The sequence below is a fragment of the Pteropus alecto genome, unplaced genomic scaffold (genome assembly GCF_000325575.1).
Source record: "Pteropus alecto unplaced genomic scaffold, ASM32557v1 scaffold20, whole genome shotgun sequence".
In the NCBI taxonomy this organism is placed as follows: domain Eukaryota; kingdom Metazoa; phylum Chordata; class Mammalia; order Chiroptera; family Pteropodidae; genus Pteropus; species Pteropus alecto.
The window spans coordinates 44,593,440-44,615,837 of NW_006436298.1; the positions used below are offsets into that span (position 1 = coordinate 44,593,440).

The 22,398-nt window shown below is 31.7% G+C and overlaps 1 protein-coding gene across 1 annotated transcript in view; it reads left to right on the forward strand.

Annotated features, from left to right (window-relative positions):
* The window catches only part of SNX2 (sorting nexin 2), a 54,107-nt gene that overhangs the window by 16,849 nt on the left and 14,860 nt on the right, over positions 1–22,398 (forward strand). Inside the window, exons 2-7 of the mRNA XM_006913316.3 lie at positions 8,657–8,774; positions 13,083–13,246; positions 14,539–14,605; positions 14,949–14,992; positions 16,343–16,484; positions 20,523–20,601. Coding sequence (XP_006913378.1) covers positions 8,657–8,774; positions 13,083–13,246; positions 14,539–14,605; positions 14,949–14,992; positions 16,343–16,484; positions 20,523–20,601 — 614 coding nt within the window. The remainder of the gene's footprint in view (positions 1–8,656; positions 8,775–13,082; positions 13,247–14,538; positions 14,606–14,948; positions 14,993–16,342; positions 16,485–20,522; positions 20,602–22,398) is intronic.

Below are 22,398 nucleotides of genomic sequence, written 5' to 3' on the forward strand. Positions count from 1 at the left end.
TCTGATTCTTGTGTCAGAGAACTGTGAATACCTAAGATATTAGCATAATATGAACATTCAGTTATGATAAGGATATGTTATAGATTGTAAGTAGTCTATATACGTTAAAGCTTTAACCTGTTACAGTTTTTACTTTAAATAGTCCTATCTATTTCAGGGAATTTAAGGGAGAAAAAGTACAGCAGGTCCTCATAATGTTCTTGCAACATCATTTGGTCATGATGTAATAAAAAAAAAAAAATTGATTCCCACCCAGCTGGGACCATTGTCTGTGTGGGGTTTCCATGTTATCCCCATGTCTGCATGGTTTTCTTCCACATCCTAAAGATGAGCACATTATGCTAAGTGGCATGTCGAAATCGTCCCAGTCTGAGTCAGTGGGTGTGTATATGAGTTCGCCTTCCGATGGAAGGGTCTCCTCAAGAATTGGTTCCAGGGTTGGTTCCCACCTTGAGCACTGAGCTGCTGAGGCAGGTTCAGGCCACCCACAGTTCTGTACTGGAATAAGTGGGTTGGAAAATCATGAACCTACTTGTTTTTATTTATTTTGCTTAAGTGTATATATACATATATAGTTTACATTTACTTCAGTGTTTAATATTAGAAGTGTTTTGAGTCTTTAGTTAGAAGTTTGGTGATTCTTTTTTGTCATTTGTTCAATTAACTAATGGTAAAATTGTTTTCATTATGTGTTGTCTTGCTTAAGTCACAACAGTTTCCAAAGAACTTATCAGCGACAATAAGTGAGGACTTAGTGTAGTCTCTTTTAGTTATTAAGATATTCATCATTTCTCTTGCTTTTCCTTCACCCAGTGTTCCCTCTCGTATCATTTTTCTTTAGCATAAAAAACTTCCATTAGCATTTTTTTAGAGAAAGTGTGTCGATGATGAATTCTCTTATTTGTACTTCCTCTGAAACTCTTTATTTCTTCATCGTTCCTGAAGGACATTTTTGCAGTTTATAGACTTTTGGGTTGATAATTCTGTCTTTCAGCACTTTGAAAGTGTTCTCTTTTTTTAGCCTTTGTGATTTCTGATGAGAAATCTGCAGTCATTTGCATTGGTGTCCCCCTGTAAAAATGTTTTTTACTCTAGTTACTTTCTTTTTTTTCTCTATTTTTTATTTTCATCAGTTTGATGATGCTATATGTAGGCATAATTTTCTTTGGTTTTATCCTCTTTGGGATTCGTTGAACTTCTTAAATCTATAAATTTGTCTTTCACCAAAATCAAGAATTTTCAGCCATTATTTCCATAAATATTTCTGCAGTTATCATTTATCTTTCCTTCTGGGACTCCATTGACATGAATATTAGACTTTTTGATATTGTCCCACAGGTTTCAGAGGCTTCGTTCATTATTTTTAAAACATTTATATTGTTATTCAAATATGATACTTGTGGATTTATTTTCAAATTCACTGCACTTTTTTCTGTTATATTCATTCTGTTATTGGACATTCTGTGAACTTTTTATTTAGGATAATTTTTCTTTCAGTTCTGAAATTTTTTGTTTATTTTTTTGTAGCTTCTTTCCTTCGCTGAACATTTCAAATGTTTTTACCTTTACCTCACAGAGCACAGTTAGAAAAACTTTTAAAAGTTTTTTTGACTAATACTAATACTCGGTTATCTTGAGGTCAGCATCTGCTAATTGTATTTGTCCTTGAGATTTAGTTATGAATTCCTTTATATAAGCATTAAATTATAGCAATGAATTGAGATTTACTATTTTTTAAGTGACATTTAAGTTTTAAAAATTTTGCTGTTTTGTTTCATATTTTTCTCTCAAAAATATCAAGACAGTTGAGAAATATAAAAGGAAATCAAATCAGATGACTTTGGATTTAGAAAATATAAAATAATGAAATAGATAGGTTACAAAAAGAATATATTAGCATTTATCTGATGTACTCATATAGACAAAAAAAATTGTTACCAAGGAAATTCATTACATAACATAGACAAGTTAGTGGGCAGGGAGAACTAGAATTCCGAGCTCTTGATTCCCAGGAAATTTTGAAATTTTATAACTAGAAACCTTTGTTTAAAATGAAGTTGAATGTATAAGTTAATTTAGGACCTTAGCTCCTGTATTTTATTCAGTACAAGTATATCTTAATGTCTAAAAGGGCTAAGAGAGGGAGCAAAAACATTTATTTTTAACAAATATTGTCAGGAAACTGGATGATACGTATAGGTACCTACTTTTCTCATTTAATGTTATAAACATCTTTCTGTGTCAGTAAATGCCACTGTGCTCTCTGCTACATTTTTTTATAAACACTTTATTTATTTATTTTTTTAGAGCAGTTTTAAGTTCAAAGCAAAATTGAGTGGAAGGTACAGAGGTCTCCCGTTTACCACCCCTACATATGCATTATTCCTCATCAACATCCTCTGCCAGAGAGATACATTTGTTAACGATGGTTGAAACTGCAATGACACATCATCATCACCCAAAGTCTGTAGTTTATATCGGGGTTGACTCTTGGCGCCAGACATTTTATGTGTTTGGACAAATGCATTGACATGTACCCACCATTATAATACCATACAGAGTAGTTTCATCGTCTTAAAAATCCTCTGTGCTCTGCTTGTTCATCCTTTCCTCTCCCCTAACCCACTGATCTTTTTACTGTCTCCATAGTTTTGTCTTTTCCATAATGTCATATAGTTGGAATCACATAATATGTAGTTTTTTTCAGGCCGATTTCTTTCAGTTAGTAATATGCATTTAAATTTCCTCTATGCCTTTTCATGGCTAAATAGCTCATTTCCTTTTAATTCTGAATAATATTTCAGTGTTTGAATGTACACTTTACCCATTCACCTACTGAAGGACATTGTGGTTGCTTCCATGTTTTGGCAATTATGAATAAAGCTGCTATTAGCATTGTATAGGTTTTTGTGTGGACATGTTTTCAACTTCTCTGCGTAAATACTAAACTAAAGAATAATTGCTGGACTGTATGGTAAGAGTATGTTTAGTTTTATAAGAAACTGCTGAACTGTCTTCCCAAGTGGCTGTACTATTTTGCATTCCCACCAGCAGTGAATGAAAGTTACTGTTACTCCATATCCTTGTCAGCATTTGGTGTTATCTGTGTTCCAGACTTTAACCATTCTAATAGAAGTATAGAATGTACCACAATGAAGTATAGTAGTATCTCATTGTTGTTTTAATTTGCATTTTTCTGGTGATATATGATGTGGGAAATCCCTTTATATGCTTATTTGTTGTGTGTATACCTTTGATGAGGTGCGTGTTAAGGTGTTTGGCCCATTTTTCAAATTGGGTTGTTCATTTTTTTTATTGTTGAGTTTTACGATTTCTCTGTATATTTTGGTTAATAGTCTTTTGTCACATGGTTTTTTTACAGATATTTTTCTCCCAATCTGTGGCTTGTTTTTCCATTCTCTTGACAGTATCTTTCGCAGTGCAGAAATTTTTAATTTTAACGAAGTCTATCTTATTTTATCTAATTTTTTATTTCATGTATTGGATCTTTGTTATTATATCTAAAAACTTATTACTAAACCCAAAGTCATCTAGGTTTTCTCCTATGTTATCTTCTAAGAACTTTATAATATTGTGCTTTGCATCTAGGTTTGTGATCCATTTGAGCTGATTTACATAAAGGGTATAAAAAGTCTGTGTCTAGGTTCATATTTTTGCATGTGGATCTGCAGTTATTCCCACACTATTTTTGAAGAGATTTTTTTCTCCATTATATCGCCTTATACATATTTGAATAGATTTATGCCTAAGTATTTCATTTTGGGGGTGTTAATGTAAATGGTATTGTGTTTTTAATTTCAAAATCTATTTGTTCATTGATGGTATATAGGAAAGTGATTAACTTTTGTATATTAACCTTGTATCATACACCTTTGCATGGAAGGGTTTTTGTCAGTTTTTTGTTTGTTCGTTTTTACGATTCTTTTGGATTTTCTACTTTGACAATCGTCATCTGTGAACAGAGACTTTTATTTCTTTCTTCTCAATCTGGATACTTTTATTTCTTTTTCTTGACGTCCAGTACAGTGTTGAAAAGCAGTGATGAAAGAGAACATACTCCTTGCTTTGTTCGTAATCTTAAAGCTTCAGGTTTCTCATTATGATTTTAGTTGTAGGTTTTTTGTAGATAGTTTTTCTCAAGTTGAGAAGGTTCCCCTGCCTTCCTAGTCTGCTGAGATTTTTTTTTTAATCATGATTGAGTGTTGGAGCCACTCTGCTACATTTTTATGTAGATGTATTTTAGGCAATTTCAAATTTTTAGCCTTATAGATAATCTGATTGACAAACTTGTGGGCTAATTTGTAGGCATATTTATAATTTCTTAGAATTCAGTTAACAGAGTCATTGAGTGTTTGCCACCACGAACTAAGCAAAAAGTATTAAATAACATAAGATACTCTCTTTGTAGTGTTTGTAGTCTATAAGCAGATAATAATTATACTATAATGTGGTAAGAGAAACTATAATAGAAATAGATATTCTGTGAAAGCATGTAGGCCAGTCATCTAATCAGAATCAGCTTGAGGTGAGGTTGAGGTTGTCAGAACATCTTTCAGAAGTAATATAAGAGCTTATTTGTTTTTAAATTCCTTCAAGGGATTTTTGTGAGTTTAGGTGTGTAAGAATGAGCTCCTGAGAGAAGAGAAAACCTCTCCTTTAAATTTTCCCATAAAGCATTGATGCTTTTAAAGTTCTAAAGAAATGTTCTCAGGATAGTTTACTTAAAAAGCTGATAAGGGATACCACCGATACTTCTGTACAGAAGGAGTCTCACCTCGGCCCTCTTTGACAATGTCTCACTTTGACAATGTCTCACTTTGACAATGTCTTTGACAATGTCTCACTTTGACAATGTCTCCCTGTCAAAATAGTTATTTTAAAAAGTTGAAGAGGAGATTAGATTAAACATGGTGGAGTGAGAGATGTTCCTAGATCTCTCCCCTTGAAACAACAATAAGCCGAACATCTAAAACTCAACAAAAAACACCCAAACTGCACACCAGCATGTCTGAGCATGGGCTCTGCGCATAAGAGCTACCACAGGTCAGAACCCCAGATGTTGGTGGTGGACTGAGAGAAACAAAGAAGTTGCCTCTTGCAGCCTGAGCTCCCTGTAGGAGGAGGGAGAGGGAAGAAGGTGTGGCAACTTTCCTAAACAGCCCTGCTTGAGAGAGTTGTGAGCGCCACACATCTGGCAGCAGTGCCCAGTCATCAGGGCAACAGGCAGAGAAATGGGGACTACAGAGAAAAGACAGTTGATTTTTACCAGTCGCGGTTGCAAAACCAAGGCTGAGCCACAGCCCCCATCCCCCAACCCAGAGGACCCCTCCTCCCATGCCCTCCGAGACGGAACGCCCCAGAGCCCCAGGGAAATCTGAGAAAACACTACCAAAACTGTCACTAACACTGACACGAACTGAGACTGAGGGTAGCGAGCATGATTAAACATCTATAAGGAAGAAAAGACATTATTGAGACTGTACAATACACAGATCCAAGCGGCTTAGATGCCACCTACTGGAAACCAAAAGAAGAACACCTTCTTTGTAACAGGCCCTAGGACCATTATATAATAAATCTTTCTGGGAAAAAAAAAAAGCAGAACACACTTCCGTTAATGCCCAGGCAGAGAAATAGTCCATTAAACACCACGAACAACCAAGATGACAAGGCATCTCAGAAAGAAAGAGAAAGACCTCCAGAAAATAAACTTACAGATATAGAAATATGGGACTTAAATGACAGAGAATTCAGGATGGTGCTTCTGAAAAAACTTAGGGAGATCCGAAATGAATCATATCAACAATTTCAGGAATTGAGAAAACAATTAGATGAGCAGAATGAGTTCTTTAGCAAGGAGATTGAAATCCTCAAAAAGAACCAAATAGACCTTCTGGAGAGAAAGAACTGGATAGACCTTCTGGAGATAAAGAATACACTGCAAGAGTTGAAAAATGAAATAGCAAGCTTGGGAAATAGAGTCAACCAAATGGAGGACAGGATCAGTGATATCAAAGACAGAAATCTAGAAATAAATCAAAAGGAAGAAGGAAGGAACTGAAGAATTAAAAATAATGAAAGAAATAGAAGAACTAACTGATACCCATCAGGAGAGGAAACATAAGAATAATGGGAATTTTCAAAGGGGAGGAAAAGGAGCAAGGATTAGAAAGCATTTTCAGACAAATAGTGAATGAGAATTTCCCAAATCTAAGGAACGAGCTGGAGCTTAGAATTCAAAAAGTCAATAGAATACCCAATTATCTCAATCTAAAAAGGCCTTCACCAAGACACATTGTATTAAAGTTATCAAAAATCATCGACAAAGACAGAATTCTCAGGGCAGCCAGGGAAAATACGACAGTAACCTATAAAGGAAAGCCCATTAGATTATCATTGGACTTCTCAGTGCAGACTTTAAAAGCCAGAAAGGAATGGAATCAAATATTTAAACTATTAAGTGAAAGGACGTACCAGCCTAGAATAATGTATCCAGCTAAGCTCTCCTTTAGATAGGAAGGAGAATTAAAGACCTTTTCAGACATGCATAAATTGAAGGAATTCTTCATTATGAGGGCTGTATTACAGGAAATACTAAAAGGGGTCAGCTCACCTGAAAGAAAATGACAAAAACAAACAAAACAAAACAAACCAACAAAAAATTAAAAAATAAACTATTTAAAAAAATAAAGTTAAAAAAATAAAATAAGGTTAAAAAATTTAAAAAATGTATTGTAGAATTAGTTAAAAACAGTCACAGGGATGTAGATTACATCATAGGGAATATAGGCAATATTATTGTAATGTCTGTGTAGTGCCAGATGTGTGCTACAGCAATTGGGGTGATCACTTCAGAAATTATATAAATGTCTAACCATTGTAATGTATATCTGAACTAATATAATAGTAATTAATAATAAAAAGATCTCAACCTAAAAAATTTTAAAAATTAAAAAAATAAAAAGTTGATAAGAAAATCTTATGAATTTGATAGTGACCTCAAGATTATTCATTGTACCAAAACTTAGTACTCATTGTAAAGAAAAAGAGATAGTTTACTCTGACTAAAATTAAGAACTTCTATTCATCGAAATCTACCATTAAAGCCACACAGGAAAAAATATTTGGAATAGGAAAAAGTATTTGCAACATGTATTTGATATGACAAAGGACTGGTATCCAGAACATATAAAGAATGCCTCCGAATCAATAAGAAAATAGAAAAATGGGTAAATTTTTGGAGACCTTTCACAAAAGAGGATATCCAAATGGCCTTTAAACATATGAAAAATTGCTCAGCGTCATTATCATCAAGAAAATGCAAATTCAAACCACAATAAGCTACACTCTACACCCGCCATAATAGCTAAAATGAAAAGGATGGACTATGTGAAAGTATTGACAAGGAGCAACTGAAGTTTTCATATATTACTGAGTGGGAGTTTATATATATAACCACTTTAGGAAATTGGCAATCCAGCTATTTCACTCTTAGACACATACCAAACAAATTTGTTCATATATATATATATATATATATATGTGTGTATATACACACACACAAGCAAGTTCATATAACACTACTGGTAGTAGTAAAAAAAAAAAAAAATTAAAAAAAAAACAGATAAACCACCCATATGCCCAGCAGCAGTAGAATGCATCAATTGTGATATATTCACAATGGAATATTTTATAGCAATGAGAATGAGTAATCTGTTACTACATACCACAATTTAGAATAATCTCATATATGTGACATTAAGAACAAAAACCAAACACAAAAGATTATGTTCTGTATGAGTCTAGTTATGAAGAGCAAAAACAGGGAAAACTAATCCATGCTGATAGAAGCCCAGAAGAGGAAAGGATAAGGAATGGGAGGAAGCATGAGTGGAGCTTCTGGGGCAAGGTAACGTTCTCTTTCTTAATCTAGATGCTAGTTACACAGAGATATTGGGTTTGTGGAAATACCTAGCTGTGTACTTTTAACATATACAATTTCCTTTTTCTTTCTTTTTTTTTTTTTTTTTGACTATTACAGGAAAAGTATAATAAAGCTTAGAGCTAAAAGCTTTACTGTCTAGATTTCATTATGTTGGTCATTATACTTTAAGGTTAAGAAGTATAAAAATAGTCCCTTAGCTTAGTAAAAGTGTAAGTGTTTGAAGAGGGAATATTTTTAGTTTGAAACTATAGAGATTTTAGAATAATTATACTCAGTTCAACTAGTATTAAATCTTCCTCCTATGGTAAAGCAGTACTTTGAACTTCTTACACATGTAATATGTTTTCAGATTTGGTTTTGATTATTATTATATAATAATTTTATTTGACTAAAGCATTACATTTGTTTTTGTTAATTGTAACAACATTACAAATTAGTACCTCAAAAGGGATGACTACTAAAGATTTTATTTCAATCTTAAGTGACTTTTTGTTGCGAAGGGAGAAGGTGAATAAAAATGAGTAAAAGTGTGTTTTTGGTTCATTCTAACCCTCAGAGGAGGGACTATAAATAACTGTTCTTGTTCTTTTTTCCCTGCATATCAAGAGAATGTTCTTTTTCTGTAATGTATAGAGACTTAATTATAACAGATCAGCGTGTCAATTCATTATTACTGTTTGTTTTTAACAGTCAAGTCCATCATCTCCAGAACCAACTAGTCTTCTTACAGAAGATGTTAGTACAAACTCCAATGGTCCAAAACCTGCAGAAGTTGTGCTGGATGATGACAGAGAAGATCTTTTTGCAGGTAATTGTAACTATATATTTTTAATAGCCAATTGTAATATATATCCTGTTAGAACGTATTCTGTAAAGTAAAACTGTTGTTTTGTGCAAAGTGTTAATGGTAGCTCTTCTTGCTAACAACTTGGATAAGAAATTTCCAATTAGATAACTTTGTGTAAAATGTAGACTCTTGAGAGAAGCAAAAATGTGGTCTTTTTGGTTTTAAGCATTTGAAAATAAATCACATATTATAATTTGATTATTTTGATCAGTACTTATACTCAAAAAACTAATGGTGTGGCATTAATATTTTGAGACAGCAGTGATTGTATTTATTAATTATAAGTTGTTACAAAGCAAAATTAAACTCTAGATTTAAAAATAATTTATAGTCTGTATAGTTTTGAAATCTGTTTATTTCAATGCTTCAGTATTTATCATCTGTTCCATTGTGATTCACTTTTAGGTAAAGTGTAAATTGACCCTTGAGGAATTTATTTTTGATATGGGGTCAGGGTGTGGTATAGTCCATCCTACCTTAAAAAAATGTTCGACTCTCTTCAGAACAGTTTTCTGCTTGAAGATTAAAATTTAGGTACAATTTAATATTTGGATATCAGAAAGCTAAATCTTTCTTAGAATTAATGACATAAAAAAATTAAAGTAGTAGCTCTTCGTGTGTTAAAGAAGTTTAATTTACCTGAACTGATTTTCATTGAGTTAAAATTCAATATGTCCTCAGCTTTTATAGTGTTTGAATATTCAAACCATTTTGAATTTTTGTACAAATGTATTTGAAGATACAGTCCTCCATCACAAAGGTCCATATAACTTCTTGCTTGATTAGTTTTATGAAAAGTTTTACCTGCAGATGAATTCATATATTTCATTATGTCAGAACATTTAAAATATGATAACCAGTCATATCCCCCCTTTTATATAGCTACCTAACAACTTAGAATAAAATCATAGTTAACCAAACTTGTAATATTCTTTTTTTTTGTTTCTTTCATGGACAGGTAGTTTTTAAAAGTTTTTTCATGGCATTTATATTTTAATCTAAAAGATGATTCTTTTCTCTACTAAGTAGGTCTTAATCTAAAATTGTGTATATTCTAATAATATAGGGTCATACATAGAAGATTTGGATTATCCACTTTATTAAAGACTTTTACCTTGAAGTAGCAGAATTCTATATAATTGAAGTATGCTGAAACTCTTAACAATAGAACTGTATGTGTGTGTAAAGAGAGGATTTTGGATTTTTTTTGTGTGTAATTTGCCAGGTAACCACTAAACAGTGATATTTATTTGCCCTCTTAGCTTGATTATAAAAATCTTTTTCGTGTTTTAGTCTGCCTGGCAATCTGTACTAAATATTGTAATTCAAATGTCAGTATTTTAAAAGAAAAGAAACAGGGACTAAATACTAAACATAGTCATGTTTCCTTTGTTATTTACAAACTTTTTTTATGCTTTATCTTTTAAACTCAGCTGCATTTCATAATGACATCATTATCTTTTAAACTCAGCTGCATTTCATAATGACATCATTAGTTCTAAGACTAATCTGATCATTTTTATATGAATGAATTAATACTACATTTATATCTTATTTATAAAACCTTTAAGCAGGTATATCGTTTCTCTTCCTCTGGAGGAATATGGAGCTAAGAAACCACAATAGAAAGTAGAATTGTTACCAGGATGGTGAAAACTATTGTCCAGTAATAAGCTACATACTTAATTTATTTCTCCAGTATCAGAAGAGAGAGTGTTGATACTGCCGTACAGATATAGCTGTTTTGATTTTAAAACCGTTAGGGGATTAGATTGTATTGGTACATTATGCTAATGTGTTTTGGGTAGCATTTTAAGTATTAGTATGTCAGAAGTGGTACCAGAAAAAGTTCAGGTGTGACATATTACTATTATTAGCTTAGAGAATGTTCACCACGTATGGTTGACTACAGAACCCCTCTCCACCGTTTGTTACATCCCGCACCAAACGTCACTGAACATACTTCAGGAAACTGTCCTAGAGGAATAAGTGAGGGTGAGAAATTGCCAATATTGAAATTGTCTTAGACTTTTAGAACTTGTTTCTGCCAGGTTACTTAACTTATTTCACTTACGCTTTCCAGCAGATAATACCAACTGTAAGCTCAATGAATATTATACTTTGTTTAAAAATTATCTGGTATCTATCATTTGAGTGAAATATTACTTATCTGACATTGTCATAGTCAATTTATGCTTGTACTCAAAAGTATCTCTTCCAAGGAAAAATGCATCTTTATATTTAGTACCTATGGGGTATCTTCTGGAACCTTTAGATCTGGTTTAAAGTAAACTTTGTGAACTTGTAGAATATGAGTTTACTTTTGCTAAAAGAAATCATGAGAAAATTTTAAGACAGACTGTATATGAGTATGCTGAACCTAAGTTTCTATCCATTCATTTTCATTTTACCCTTCCATGTTAGTTACTTACATTATATTTAATTTTTCTTATTTTGAGGCCTCCTACTATTTATGAAGCAGCTTGAGTTTGCACAAAGAACACAAAACTTTGTTTATTAGTGAAGTAAAGTATGATCGAAAAGTTAAAATGACTATATATACTGATAATAAAGTTAGCGTCTTTCACAGTTTTTGTTTTTGTTCTATGAATCTGTTGCCAATAAAGTACCTCTTTCAGAGAATTTTGGGTTTCTTTTTGTTTTGTTTGCCTCTCGTTGCTTTGCTTGTTTGTAAATTAAAGATCTCACATCTCCTAGCTTTGATAAACTGCTTTCTTACTTTCTGATATTTATTGCGCATTGGTTTCATTTCTTTGAAAAAAGAATAAATGCTAGCAAAAACCTGAAGTTGCACGTAAAATTTTAGTTTGTTGTATCATCTATAGTCTGTTCAATGTCTCTATTCTTTTTTCTTTCCTCTGGTTACCATAGCTTGAAAGATTTTGGTTATTAATTATTTTTATTTTTAATATAAAAAAATAAAAAGAGCTATGCCAGGTAAGGATCTCATCAATATGAGATAACCAGTGAGAGCAGAGTGATAAAATGTTAAGCCATTCACATTTAAATGTTAACATATTTACTTTATTTGGGGTTAAAATATGTTATCACTGCTATGCTTTTTGAGGTGTTAAAATTAAAATGGCTCACTGATTACCATTATTACCTTCCCAAACCTCTAGGAATCTAAGAACGTCAGGCTAGAAATCAGCAGTCTGTTTTCCCTTACAGTCCTGCCTGCCTTCTCCTGGTATCAGTTCCATGAACCAGCAGAACTGTGGTTTTCATTATGACCAATTATTGTAATTTTCATTTTTCTGGTTTTGCTTTTTACTTATGCTGTCATTTTTATGGAATCCTTTCCCCATTTTTTGTCTTTCCATCCAGATCTTCTTGGATCAATTTTGTAAACTGTTCCTGATTTTCCTCACCCAAAAGTATTGTCTCCCATCTCAACTCAAATTGTAGTGTTTGTTCTGTATTTCATATAGCAATTAAATGTCTTATAACATTCTTCTTATTCTCTTGGCTATTATTTGTCTTGTATTATTATTTAATATTCCATACACTATGTCTTGTTTTCCCAACTAGATTATAAATTCCCTGAGGGCAGGTATGATATTTTACATTTCTTTGTGTTTCTACATTGCATATAGCACAATGTTACATAGCTTGTAGACACTCGATTTATTGATTTGATTTGGTTTTAAATATATTTAGTTTTAGATTTTTCAAGTAAATGATCATTTTAAATTAAAACCTAAACACTTATTCGCTTTGCATCATATCTGTATTCAACTAATATCCAGTAATCTTTAGCAATTAATTGCTTTAGATTACTAACTTGTGAATTTTCCATAACAAATTTTTAATCTCAGTTGGGACATTTCTGGTCAGCATTCTGCTATAAAATTTGTGTTCATATGTATAAAATAATCATAATATTAGCCTGAATAAAAGATTTTAGAAGGTAAGTTAGCACAAATCTAAGATATATTACAAATCCAATCACAAATGAATGTGGAATTATCCACATCATTGCTTTCCTACTAGCTTTATCGCTGCCATTCGTATAGATAATTAAGCTGACTTACTGAATTCTTCCTAAAATCAATAAAGTCACTGTTGGTTTTAAAGTTTCAACTGAGGAAGAATTCATAAAAATTATTTATAGCAAGTATTTTTAAAAAACCTTATTTTGATATTTGTGGGTAGTATAAATTATTTCTCATAATTCTTTAACTGCTATATAGACTATTGGGGGTTTGTTACCAGTGTTCTTAACTAACTTGTTTATTTTATATCTAGAAGCCACAGAAGAAGTTTCTCTGGACAGCCCAGAAAGGGAACCTATCCTCTCCTCAGAACCTTCTCCTGCAGTTACACCTGTGACCCCAACTACACTCATTGCTCCCAGAATTGAATCAAAGAGTATGTCTGCTCCTGTGATCTTTGATAGGTCTAGGGAGGAGGTATGGAAAAATGTTTGTATTCTAAATTAATATGTAAATAGTAAGGTTTTTGTTCTCCACCCTTCAATTCTAATCAGAGCCTTTTAGACATTTTGGGAAAAGAAAATTGGACTAAAGAAGTCACAGGATTTGGTTTCTAATTTTATCTGCACTTTTTAACCCTGTGACTTGGGTAAATCACTTTCCTTCTTAAGTTAAGGGGTTTGTTATTTGTGATTTATGATATGTGCCCCAGAGTCCCTATGTTGGTTAATAACAATGTATGAAAGTGCTTTATAATTTATGAAAACTAAATTACAAGAAAGGCAGTAAGTGTTAATGGTTATGTTGGCAGAGCAGAGGATAGGTTCTGACCAGAGAGAGCATAAGGGAGCCTTCTGGGGTATAATGATGGTATTTGTTTCTTCTTGATCTCGGTTCTGGTTACAAAGATGTGTTCACTCTGTGAAAGTCATTGAGCTGTGCACTTAGGATTGATTTATATACCTTATATAGGTTACATTTCAAATAAGACTTAAAAAATCTGTACAAGAGGGCAACCTTGAAATAAAAATATTATGGTTAAAAACTCACTTTTTTAGATAGTCTTTGATAGTATTACTTTTAAAAAATTAGCAATATTTAACAAGTTTTTGTGCTTCTTGGGAATAATAAAACTTTCCTGCAGAGCTGCTGTTAGGATTGCATATTTAAAAAGGCATTAAAAAATGCTTTCTGTGGTCTCATTGGGTTATCATTTTTCGTACTTACTGCTTTTTTCAGTGATCTTTGTAGTGCTTTCATTGGCTTTGCGAGAAACATGTGTTTACTAGGTAATTAGAGAAATGATGCTAAAGTTGCTTATGATAATTTCTGAAGGTGTGCAGGAATCTGCAAAAGTAATGGCTGCCTACTGGTTATTAGAATTACAAAATTGAAAAATGCTGCTATTAAAATAATTAAAGTTAATGATTTTAGAAATCTGAGTCTGAAGATTTGATATGTAGAATAAAAAAAAAATCCACAATATTCCTACAGAAGACAACACGTTTATTCTGCATCTGGAGAACACAAGATTTTGTTTTAACTTCTTCGAACTGTCTTTTCCCTAATGACTTTGTGAGTGTGTATGTGTTTTTACATAGTCAAGAAATATGACAGCTTTTATTGTTTTTCAGAAATGGAGTGGTGAATGGCTTTTTTAATTGATGTGAGAGTGACCCTAGTAAAAGTTAGATGGTAAAAATTATAGTTATTAGTGTTATGACTAATATAAATTGGAATCTTTAACACCAGAAAAATCTCTTTTCTAGATTGAAGAAGAAGCAAATGGAGATGTTTTTGATATAGAAATTGGTGTATCCGATCCAGAGAAAGTTGGTGAGTCAGTATTTACTATATTTTGTGCTTGCTTTTTTTTTTTGGATAATTAGTTTGGTTGTTAATTGCTGTTTTTCTTTACTAAATGCATTGGTATAGGATTAAAATAGTACTTTTAAGTACTTTAAAAAGCTCATGGGGGCTTTTCGTTTCTTTGTTCTTTTCTAGTTTTATTGAGTGACAGATAAAAATTGTATATATTTAGGATGTACAATGTGATGATTTAGTGTATGTACACATTATGAAGTAATTACCACAAATTATTTAGCACATTACCTCAGATAGTTATTTGTGTGTGGTTAAGCTTATGATTTTTAATAGTATTGTTTGACTTTTCTTATAGGTGATGGTATGAATGCTTACATGGCATATAGAGTAACAACAAAGGTGAGCCTTTTGCTCCTTTAAAAAAATATTGAGTTCTCACTGTGTGTAGTATGAAGATACAAGGATGATTAAAGTGTACGTGATTCCTGTCTTCACCAAAGTGACCATCCAGTAAAGATTGCAAATAAGTTGTTACAATGAATTGTGAGTGGTTTGATAGGTAGAATATTCTGTGAGAGTATGGAGGAATGAACCAAATCTAGATAAAGGTAGGAGGAATGATTAGAGAAGGTGGGGGAGGAAGAAAAGAGAAGAATGCTTCTTCTAGGCAAAGGGATTTGCTTGTGTAAATGCCAGAAGTCAAGAGAGCATTGCGCTTTCCAGGATCTGCAGGAAGTGGTACTGATTGAATGGCTTGGCAGTAAGCCTCCCTATGTTATGAACAGCCACATTAAAGATTTTAAACTTCATCTGGAAGATAATGGAGAGCCATTGAAGGGGCTCAAACAAGAGTATGGCACAATTAAATTTTTGTTTTTGAAAGATCTCTCTGACTCAGTATGAATCAGAGGGTCAAAGTAGAGGTCAGGATTTCTAGTTAAGAGGCCTTTACAATTCTTAAAAGGATTGTAGGCCTTCAAATCTTAAAAGGGAGAGAGTCTGCAGCAATCTTAGTTGTGAGAAATAATACTTTATATTAAGGAATTGGTTCTGGGGATGAGCAAAATAAATGGCTTCTTGAGTTGTATAGGAGGTAGAGTAGATAGGGTTTAGATGTTAAGGAGCAAAGGCCTGTTATTGACTAGAGAAGCTTTATGGTACTTGAAGTGATCCTGGGGAAAAGGCAATACAAGAGGAGGAACAGTGTGACAGGGGTAAGATTTGTTAATTCATTGATCAGTTATTAATTAAACACTTACCACGGGGTCAGGCTATTTTCCAACCACTAGTAGTAAACAACACAGCCAAGTGCCGTTCTCTTATGGAACTTGTGTTCCAGCAGGGGAAAATATGGTGAATTTAAGGTGGCAGTGAAATTTAACTGGAGGTGTCCCTTGGACATTTAGTTATGTTAGACTGAAGCTCAGAGGAGATCTGGGCCAGAAGTAAAGATTTAAGAGCATTAGCATAAATACAGAGACAATAAGATGAATTAAAGACAGGGTAAAACATTTTCTGTCCTCTTAAGTTTCTGTAGAAAACATCTATGATTTAGATTTTCTTCAGTTTGTTAGAGATCTATATACCATATTAGCTACTTTGCATTCTTTTTCAAAGTAGAATAGTATATGTATGTATGTGTGTGTGTGTGTATATATATATATATATATGTTCACAATTATATATGACATTAACTTCTGAATAATGGCTTAGTATTCAAAATTTGAAATATTTCTTCTTCACTTGTAGACTTCTCTTTCTATGTTCAGTAAGAGTGAATTTTCAGTTAAAAGAAGATTTAGTGACTTTCTCGGTTTGCATAGCAAGTTAGCAAGCAAGTATTTACATGTCGGTTATATTGTACCACCAGCTCCTGAAAAGAGTATAGTAGGTAAGTATGAATCAAAAAAAATTAACTTTTGTTACCGTTACTAGTTCAGTGTTAACTGTGTAGATTTGTGGATTCATGATCATTCACTATCATGACTGTCTCATAATGTCCAGAGATACTGAATTTAAATATTCCATTTATGACAGTCACTCATCAACTGAAGACTGTCATAAGCTAGTAGTTTTTCTAACACCTGAGGATTGTGATTTGTATACTACAATGAGATGAATCAAAGATAGGGTAAAATAAGCATTTTCTGTCCTCTTAAGTTTCTGTTAAAAACATCTATGATTTAGATTTTCTTAAATATTGAATCAGAATTTGCCAAGTTGAAACCAATTGAAAACTAACCTTTTAGGCTCATTAGAGTACCATATTACTGAGTAACACTTAGAAGGTATTTAATATTATTAACATATTTATAATGTTTTCTGAGGGATGGAGGTGTTTGGCTCTGTGCTATACGTTGTCCAAAAAGAATATTTGATCTAACATCACTCACATAGGAACTATTTAAACCCAGTTTATTTCATACTTCAATTTAATGTTTAAAAACATTTCTACATTACAAGTAACGAAAGCTTAGTTAAGCACATACAGGAAATTGCAAAAGAAGAGAACTTCTATAGTCTCATCATTATAAGATAATCTGTCATCTCTTAAAATTTGATATTTTGTTCCTATCTTTTCAGTCATAGATTTTTATTTAATTTACCTTTATATTTATACATAAGATTATTCTAAAAAATATTTTAAATAAATTGCTGGTCTTTAAATTATTATTTTACTTTTTCCAAACATTTAGTTTGAAGAGCAGTTTTATTGGTAACTTTTATGATTTTTAAAACTGATACAGTTGAACAGACTTGTTATATTATTTCTCTTTTTTTAATTCAAATATCTAGTTGTACAGTTCTTTAGCTTCTTGGTCTCAAGACTCTCATATTCTTCAGATTTATCGAGAAACCTAAAGAGCTTTTGCCTTTATGAGCTATATCTGTTGATATTTATTATATGAGAATGTTTTAAAATTTTATTTATTAATTCATTTAAAAAAACAGTAAACTCATTAGTTTTGTTCACAAAATTGTGTGAAAAATAATTTTCGTAAGAAAAAATTAAAACTAGCTTACTTTTTTCTACATTTTTGTAAATTTCTTTAATTTCTGGCTACTAAGATATACCTATATTCTCATATCTGCTTCTTCACTCAATCTGTTAACCTTCTGTAAAACTTTACTGAGCTCTCATGAAAGAATGAGAGTAAAAAAGACAAATAATAGCTTAATATTATTATTAAAGTAGACTTTTCTGTACCACCCTCTTCCTCCCAAAAAGAGTCTCTGAAACCTTCCAGATATTCTGACCATACTTTAAGAATTGCTGATCTGGGTAGTAATCTTATTTCTTCAGTAAGCTATTGTAGTGATATTTTTTGGCATCCTGCTATCTATGTAGGGAACTTAAGTTTCATCTATAATAAATTATTTATTAATATTTTTTCTTTGAGTTGTACAACTATTTTTATATAACAAAAGAGAACAAAAAATTATTTCTCATTTCAGTGGCTAGATATACTAGTTTAGTCTTTAAACCCTTATCAAAAAGAAAAGATCTGAAAACTAAATTTTCATGCTCAAGTTCGTTGTGTTTCAAACTAATAGTTTGCCTCAATGATCTTCACTCTTCCACGAATGATTGCAATATAATAGCCCATCAAAATTCAAAGTAAAACTAAGAAACTGTATCATATTACCATGATAGTAATTCTGACAGTCTTCAAAGGATACTAGGAGACAGTGACAGTTCTGTTCATATTATTCATGTACATGGCCAGTTTAGCCCATTAAATTGTAAGACTATCAGTTAAATTATAGGAATAATTAACATTAATTGAGTGCTTACTGAGCTAAGGCACCATGCTAAATAATTGATCTGCATTCTCATTTAATCCTCTCACAGTGACTTTAGGAGGTTAACTTATCCTTGCCCTTATTTAATAAAGGTAAGGAAGCTAAAGTTTATCAAGGTTTTGTAACATGTACCATGTCATACAGCTACTAAGGCAAAGCTGAGCTCTGAATGCAGATCATCTTACTCCAAAGATTGTACTCTTAACCACTATTCTATTCTGCTTCTGATTTTGGTATGATTTTTTCCAATACGTTTGTTTGCTTTAATTTTTACCCAAAATAGAAAACCTTTCAGTTTTTAAAAATCCTTCCATAAAGGCTTTGAGGCAACTATGTATAATGCAGTTAAAAAAAAAAAAAAAATGATAAATTAGGGGGGAAAATGATAGTCAAATAATAAGATGAAGCCAAGTTACACAGTTTTCTCAAAATGTGTGCATAAAGTCTAAACAGTTATTAAAGATGAGTAACAAATTGATCTATCTGTGAGCTTCCTGGCAGCCAACCAAGTAGAGAAGCAGTCATATTATCCATCAATTTTTAATGCAAAAATGATTACATTGTCTAAGAAAAATTTATGGGAGGCCCTTTTAATTACATACCCAGTGGTTTTCAAATAACAGTTACAATGAGGTGGTGGAATAAGAGTTGTAATTTCTTTTCTTTGCTGAGAAGCTGTAACTTCCACTGAAGGAAAAGGAGGAGTCTTCTTTTGCACTTAACTGTTACCACTTTTATAGAACCTTAGTTGACTTAAAAACACTATTTCATTTAAGATTTTAGAAAAAAGCGGCAAAGAAGTTAGAAAGTTGTAAGAGGTGCCTGGTTAGTCAGATTTTTTTTTTTTTAATTTGCCATTATGGCCCATAATGGTTACCTTTAGGAAATAGCGTGATCAAAAGATTCTTGAAGGGAAAAAAGCAAAGAAATTTCATATATTCTGTGTGTGAATATGTGAATATGTGAAATAATTAACATCTCCCATCTTGTAGTCTATTCAGGGTAAGTAATTTTATGTGTTTTTTTCTTTTTCAAACTATTGTGTATCAGAGGAATTAAGGTAAACAGAACTTCATAGGTAATATATGTTTATTCCCCAGCTATACCAACCTGAAAAGAATTACATGGTTTTACATAATCTATTTTCATTGACTTTATTGAGTTATAATTCACATGCTATATGATTCATCCATTTAAAGTCTTAATTCAGTGGCTTTTAGTATATTCAGAGTTGTGTATACATCGCCACAATTCATTTTAGAATATTTTTATTACTCTTTAGCAATCATCCTCTAATTTTCCCATCCTCCCAGTCATAGGCAATCACAAATTTTCTTTCTTTCTTTATAAATTTGCCTATTCTGGACATTTCATATAAAGGAACTCATAAAATATGTTCCTTTGTGACAAGTTTTTTTCACTTAGCATAATATTTTCAAAGTTCAACCATGTCGTAACATGTGTTAGTACTTTATTTTTCCAGAATCGATTTTTGAAAAGAAAAAGTACAGAAAAAGGAAAATCTATGATCTGATATATTAGTGTTAAACTTGAAATCGCCAATACAGAAACTACTAACATGATTTTTATTTTTTAAATTTAAAGAGTTCTAAATGTTTCTATGAAAGAGCTAGTTATTTCAACTGTTATAAAATGAGCTGTGATAAATAAACAACATATTCTTAAAATCTGCAACAGAGAAAGTATTTAGCAAATTCATGTATTACACATTTTTATTTTTCTAGTCCCCAAAGTAAAGAACCTTAATTATTGTTCATAAGAAATGAAAATATTAATTGAGCTTTAATTTATTAATTTGAATTCCATTGAAATGCAAACACATTTTAATTTACTGGGAGTATAATATATAACAGGTAAGGAATCCAAAAGTTATAGGTCAGAAAACTATAGACACAGCTCACCCTCTGCTTTATTTACAAGTACTTTCCAAATAGAGGTATTAATATATCATGAGTTTTAATTTCTTAAAAGAATGATACTAGTTATAAATTTAGGAGCTTTTTGTCAAGTTCAAATTTAAAGTATATTTTAAATTAGGCAGTAATAATTGTAAAAGACTTTCATACTTATATAATATCATGAGTCTCATTCAATTTTTTCAAAGGCATGACCAAGGTCAAAGTGGGTAAAGAAGATTCATCATCTACTGAATTTGTAGAAAAACGGAGAGCAGCTCTTGAAAGGTAATTCTAGACCTCTTTATTACTCTCATGTTTTTACTTCAGTAATATAAGTCTAATTCCATTGTATGGCACAACTGTATTTTGATGATTAATTTTTTTCAAAATACCATTTGATGACTTTTAAAGAGTATTTTAAACTTTTATAAAAAAATTGTCTCTTTAAACAACACAGTACTGTATGCTTGTTCTGCTTTTATTAATCCTCATTAATAGTCTATCAAAACACCTGTTTTTGTATCATTGTATAGAAGCAGGAATATAAAGGCATGAATTAGTTGAAGATAGAATTATTATGTCATATCTGTAATACAGCAAGAGAAGTAAGAAACTGCGAGACTTGTACAAAGAAAACAAGGATCTTGTGACAGGGAGAAAAGGGTTGATGAAAACATTTGGATAAAAATAATGCCTCTTTAGTATTATTTAGGTTCTTAGGAACTTAAATTCACATGTCCTGTGTTGAATAATTTGGTAATTATAAGTTCATCTATATTAATTTTTCCTTTGAATTATTACAGGGTGAGAACATTATGAAATACAATGAAAAGTTAGGTTTGTGTCTCCTCTAATTTTTTATAATTGATTTTGACTTGAGTATATAAAAGTTATTAGTGATTGCTTGAGTCGACTGTATATTTAAAGACTGATAGATAATACTCTACCTTCCTTCAGAGTACTTGACTCAACACATTTCCTATTGCTTTTACTTGTCTTCATTGTAGCTGACTGAAAGTGGAATGGATGGGAAGATTCCCCCTCCCAAGATCTTAACATTTATTCTTCCTAGCTTTGCTGGAAATGTGAGAACACAATTTGAAACTCTTAAAACCCAACTTTTAGAACATAAATTGGTAATTACCTAAAGTAAAAACAGGTTCTGATTTCACAATTTTTAAAATTTTCATTGAATTTTGTTTAATTGAATTTGTTCTTTGTTTTATTTTCTATTTTGGCTTAAAATCAGTGGTCGGGGTGGGTAAGACAGATTTAACTAGTATATATCTCCAGGGTCCAAATTATTATTATTTTTTTCCAAATTATTTTTTCAAACTGTTTTTAAGGCAACTTAATTCTGGGTTTTAGTAGCACATTTTTTTAATTTGAAGAAAAAGCCAAAGTAAAGTCAGGTTTGAATAGTTTGCAATAAGAAAAGCTAAAGGATATGCAGTTTGAATCTTATATTACAGGAGACTTAAAAGATGAGATTCTGTCTGTGAGAATCAGGAAAAGGATTTAAATTGCATCGAGAAGTTTAGGTTAGGCATTAGGAGTGATTCTCTAGTAAAAAGAGATCATAGACTAAATATTTTAAAGAATACAAGTAGATAATGCTCTACCTTGATTTCTCTTAGTCCTTCCTGAAAGTGTAACCATGACCCTTTGAGAAACCTTTCAAGTCCTATTTTTCTATGAGTAAATTTGAAATATTTTGGATGGCATGCTTGATAAGGAACTTAATGAAGATTTATTGTACCAAGCACATATAATTTGATTCTACATTCACCTTTCTTGTAACTTGAATGGACTGCATAGTACTTACCAAACCTTCATACAGTATGAAACATTGAGGAGAGTTTTAAGGAAATTTGAAACCTAACCTAGTTTATATGTGCAGACAGTTTCTTACTGATAAATGTTACTTGGTAATACTCTTTTAGTGGAATTTGCAGTAGTGAAAAAAAAGAAACAGTGTACTACTGAAGGAAAAGTTCATTTTACATTAGAAAAGATGACTAAAGAAAATATAGGCTTAAAGGTATAGAAACAAAGGAATTGGAATGATTTTTCTAAAGTGAT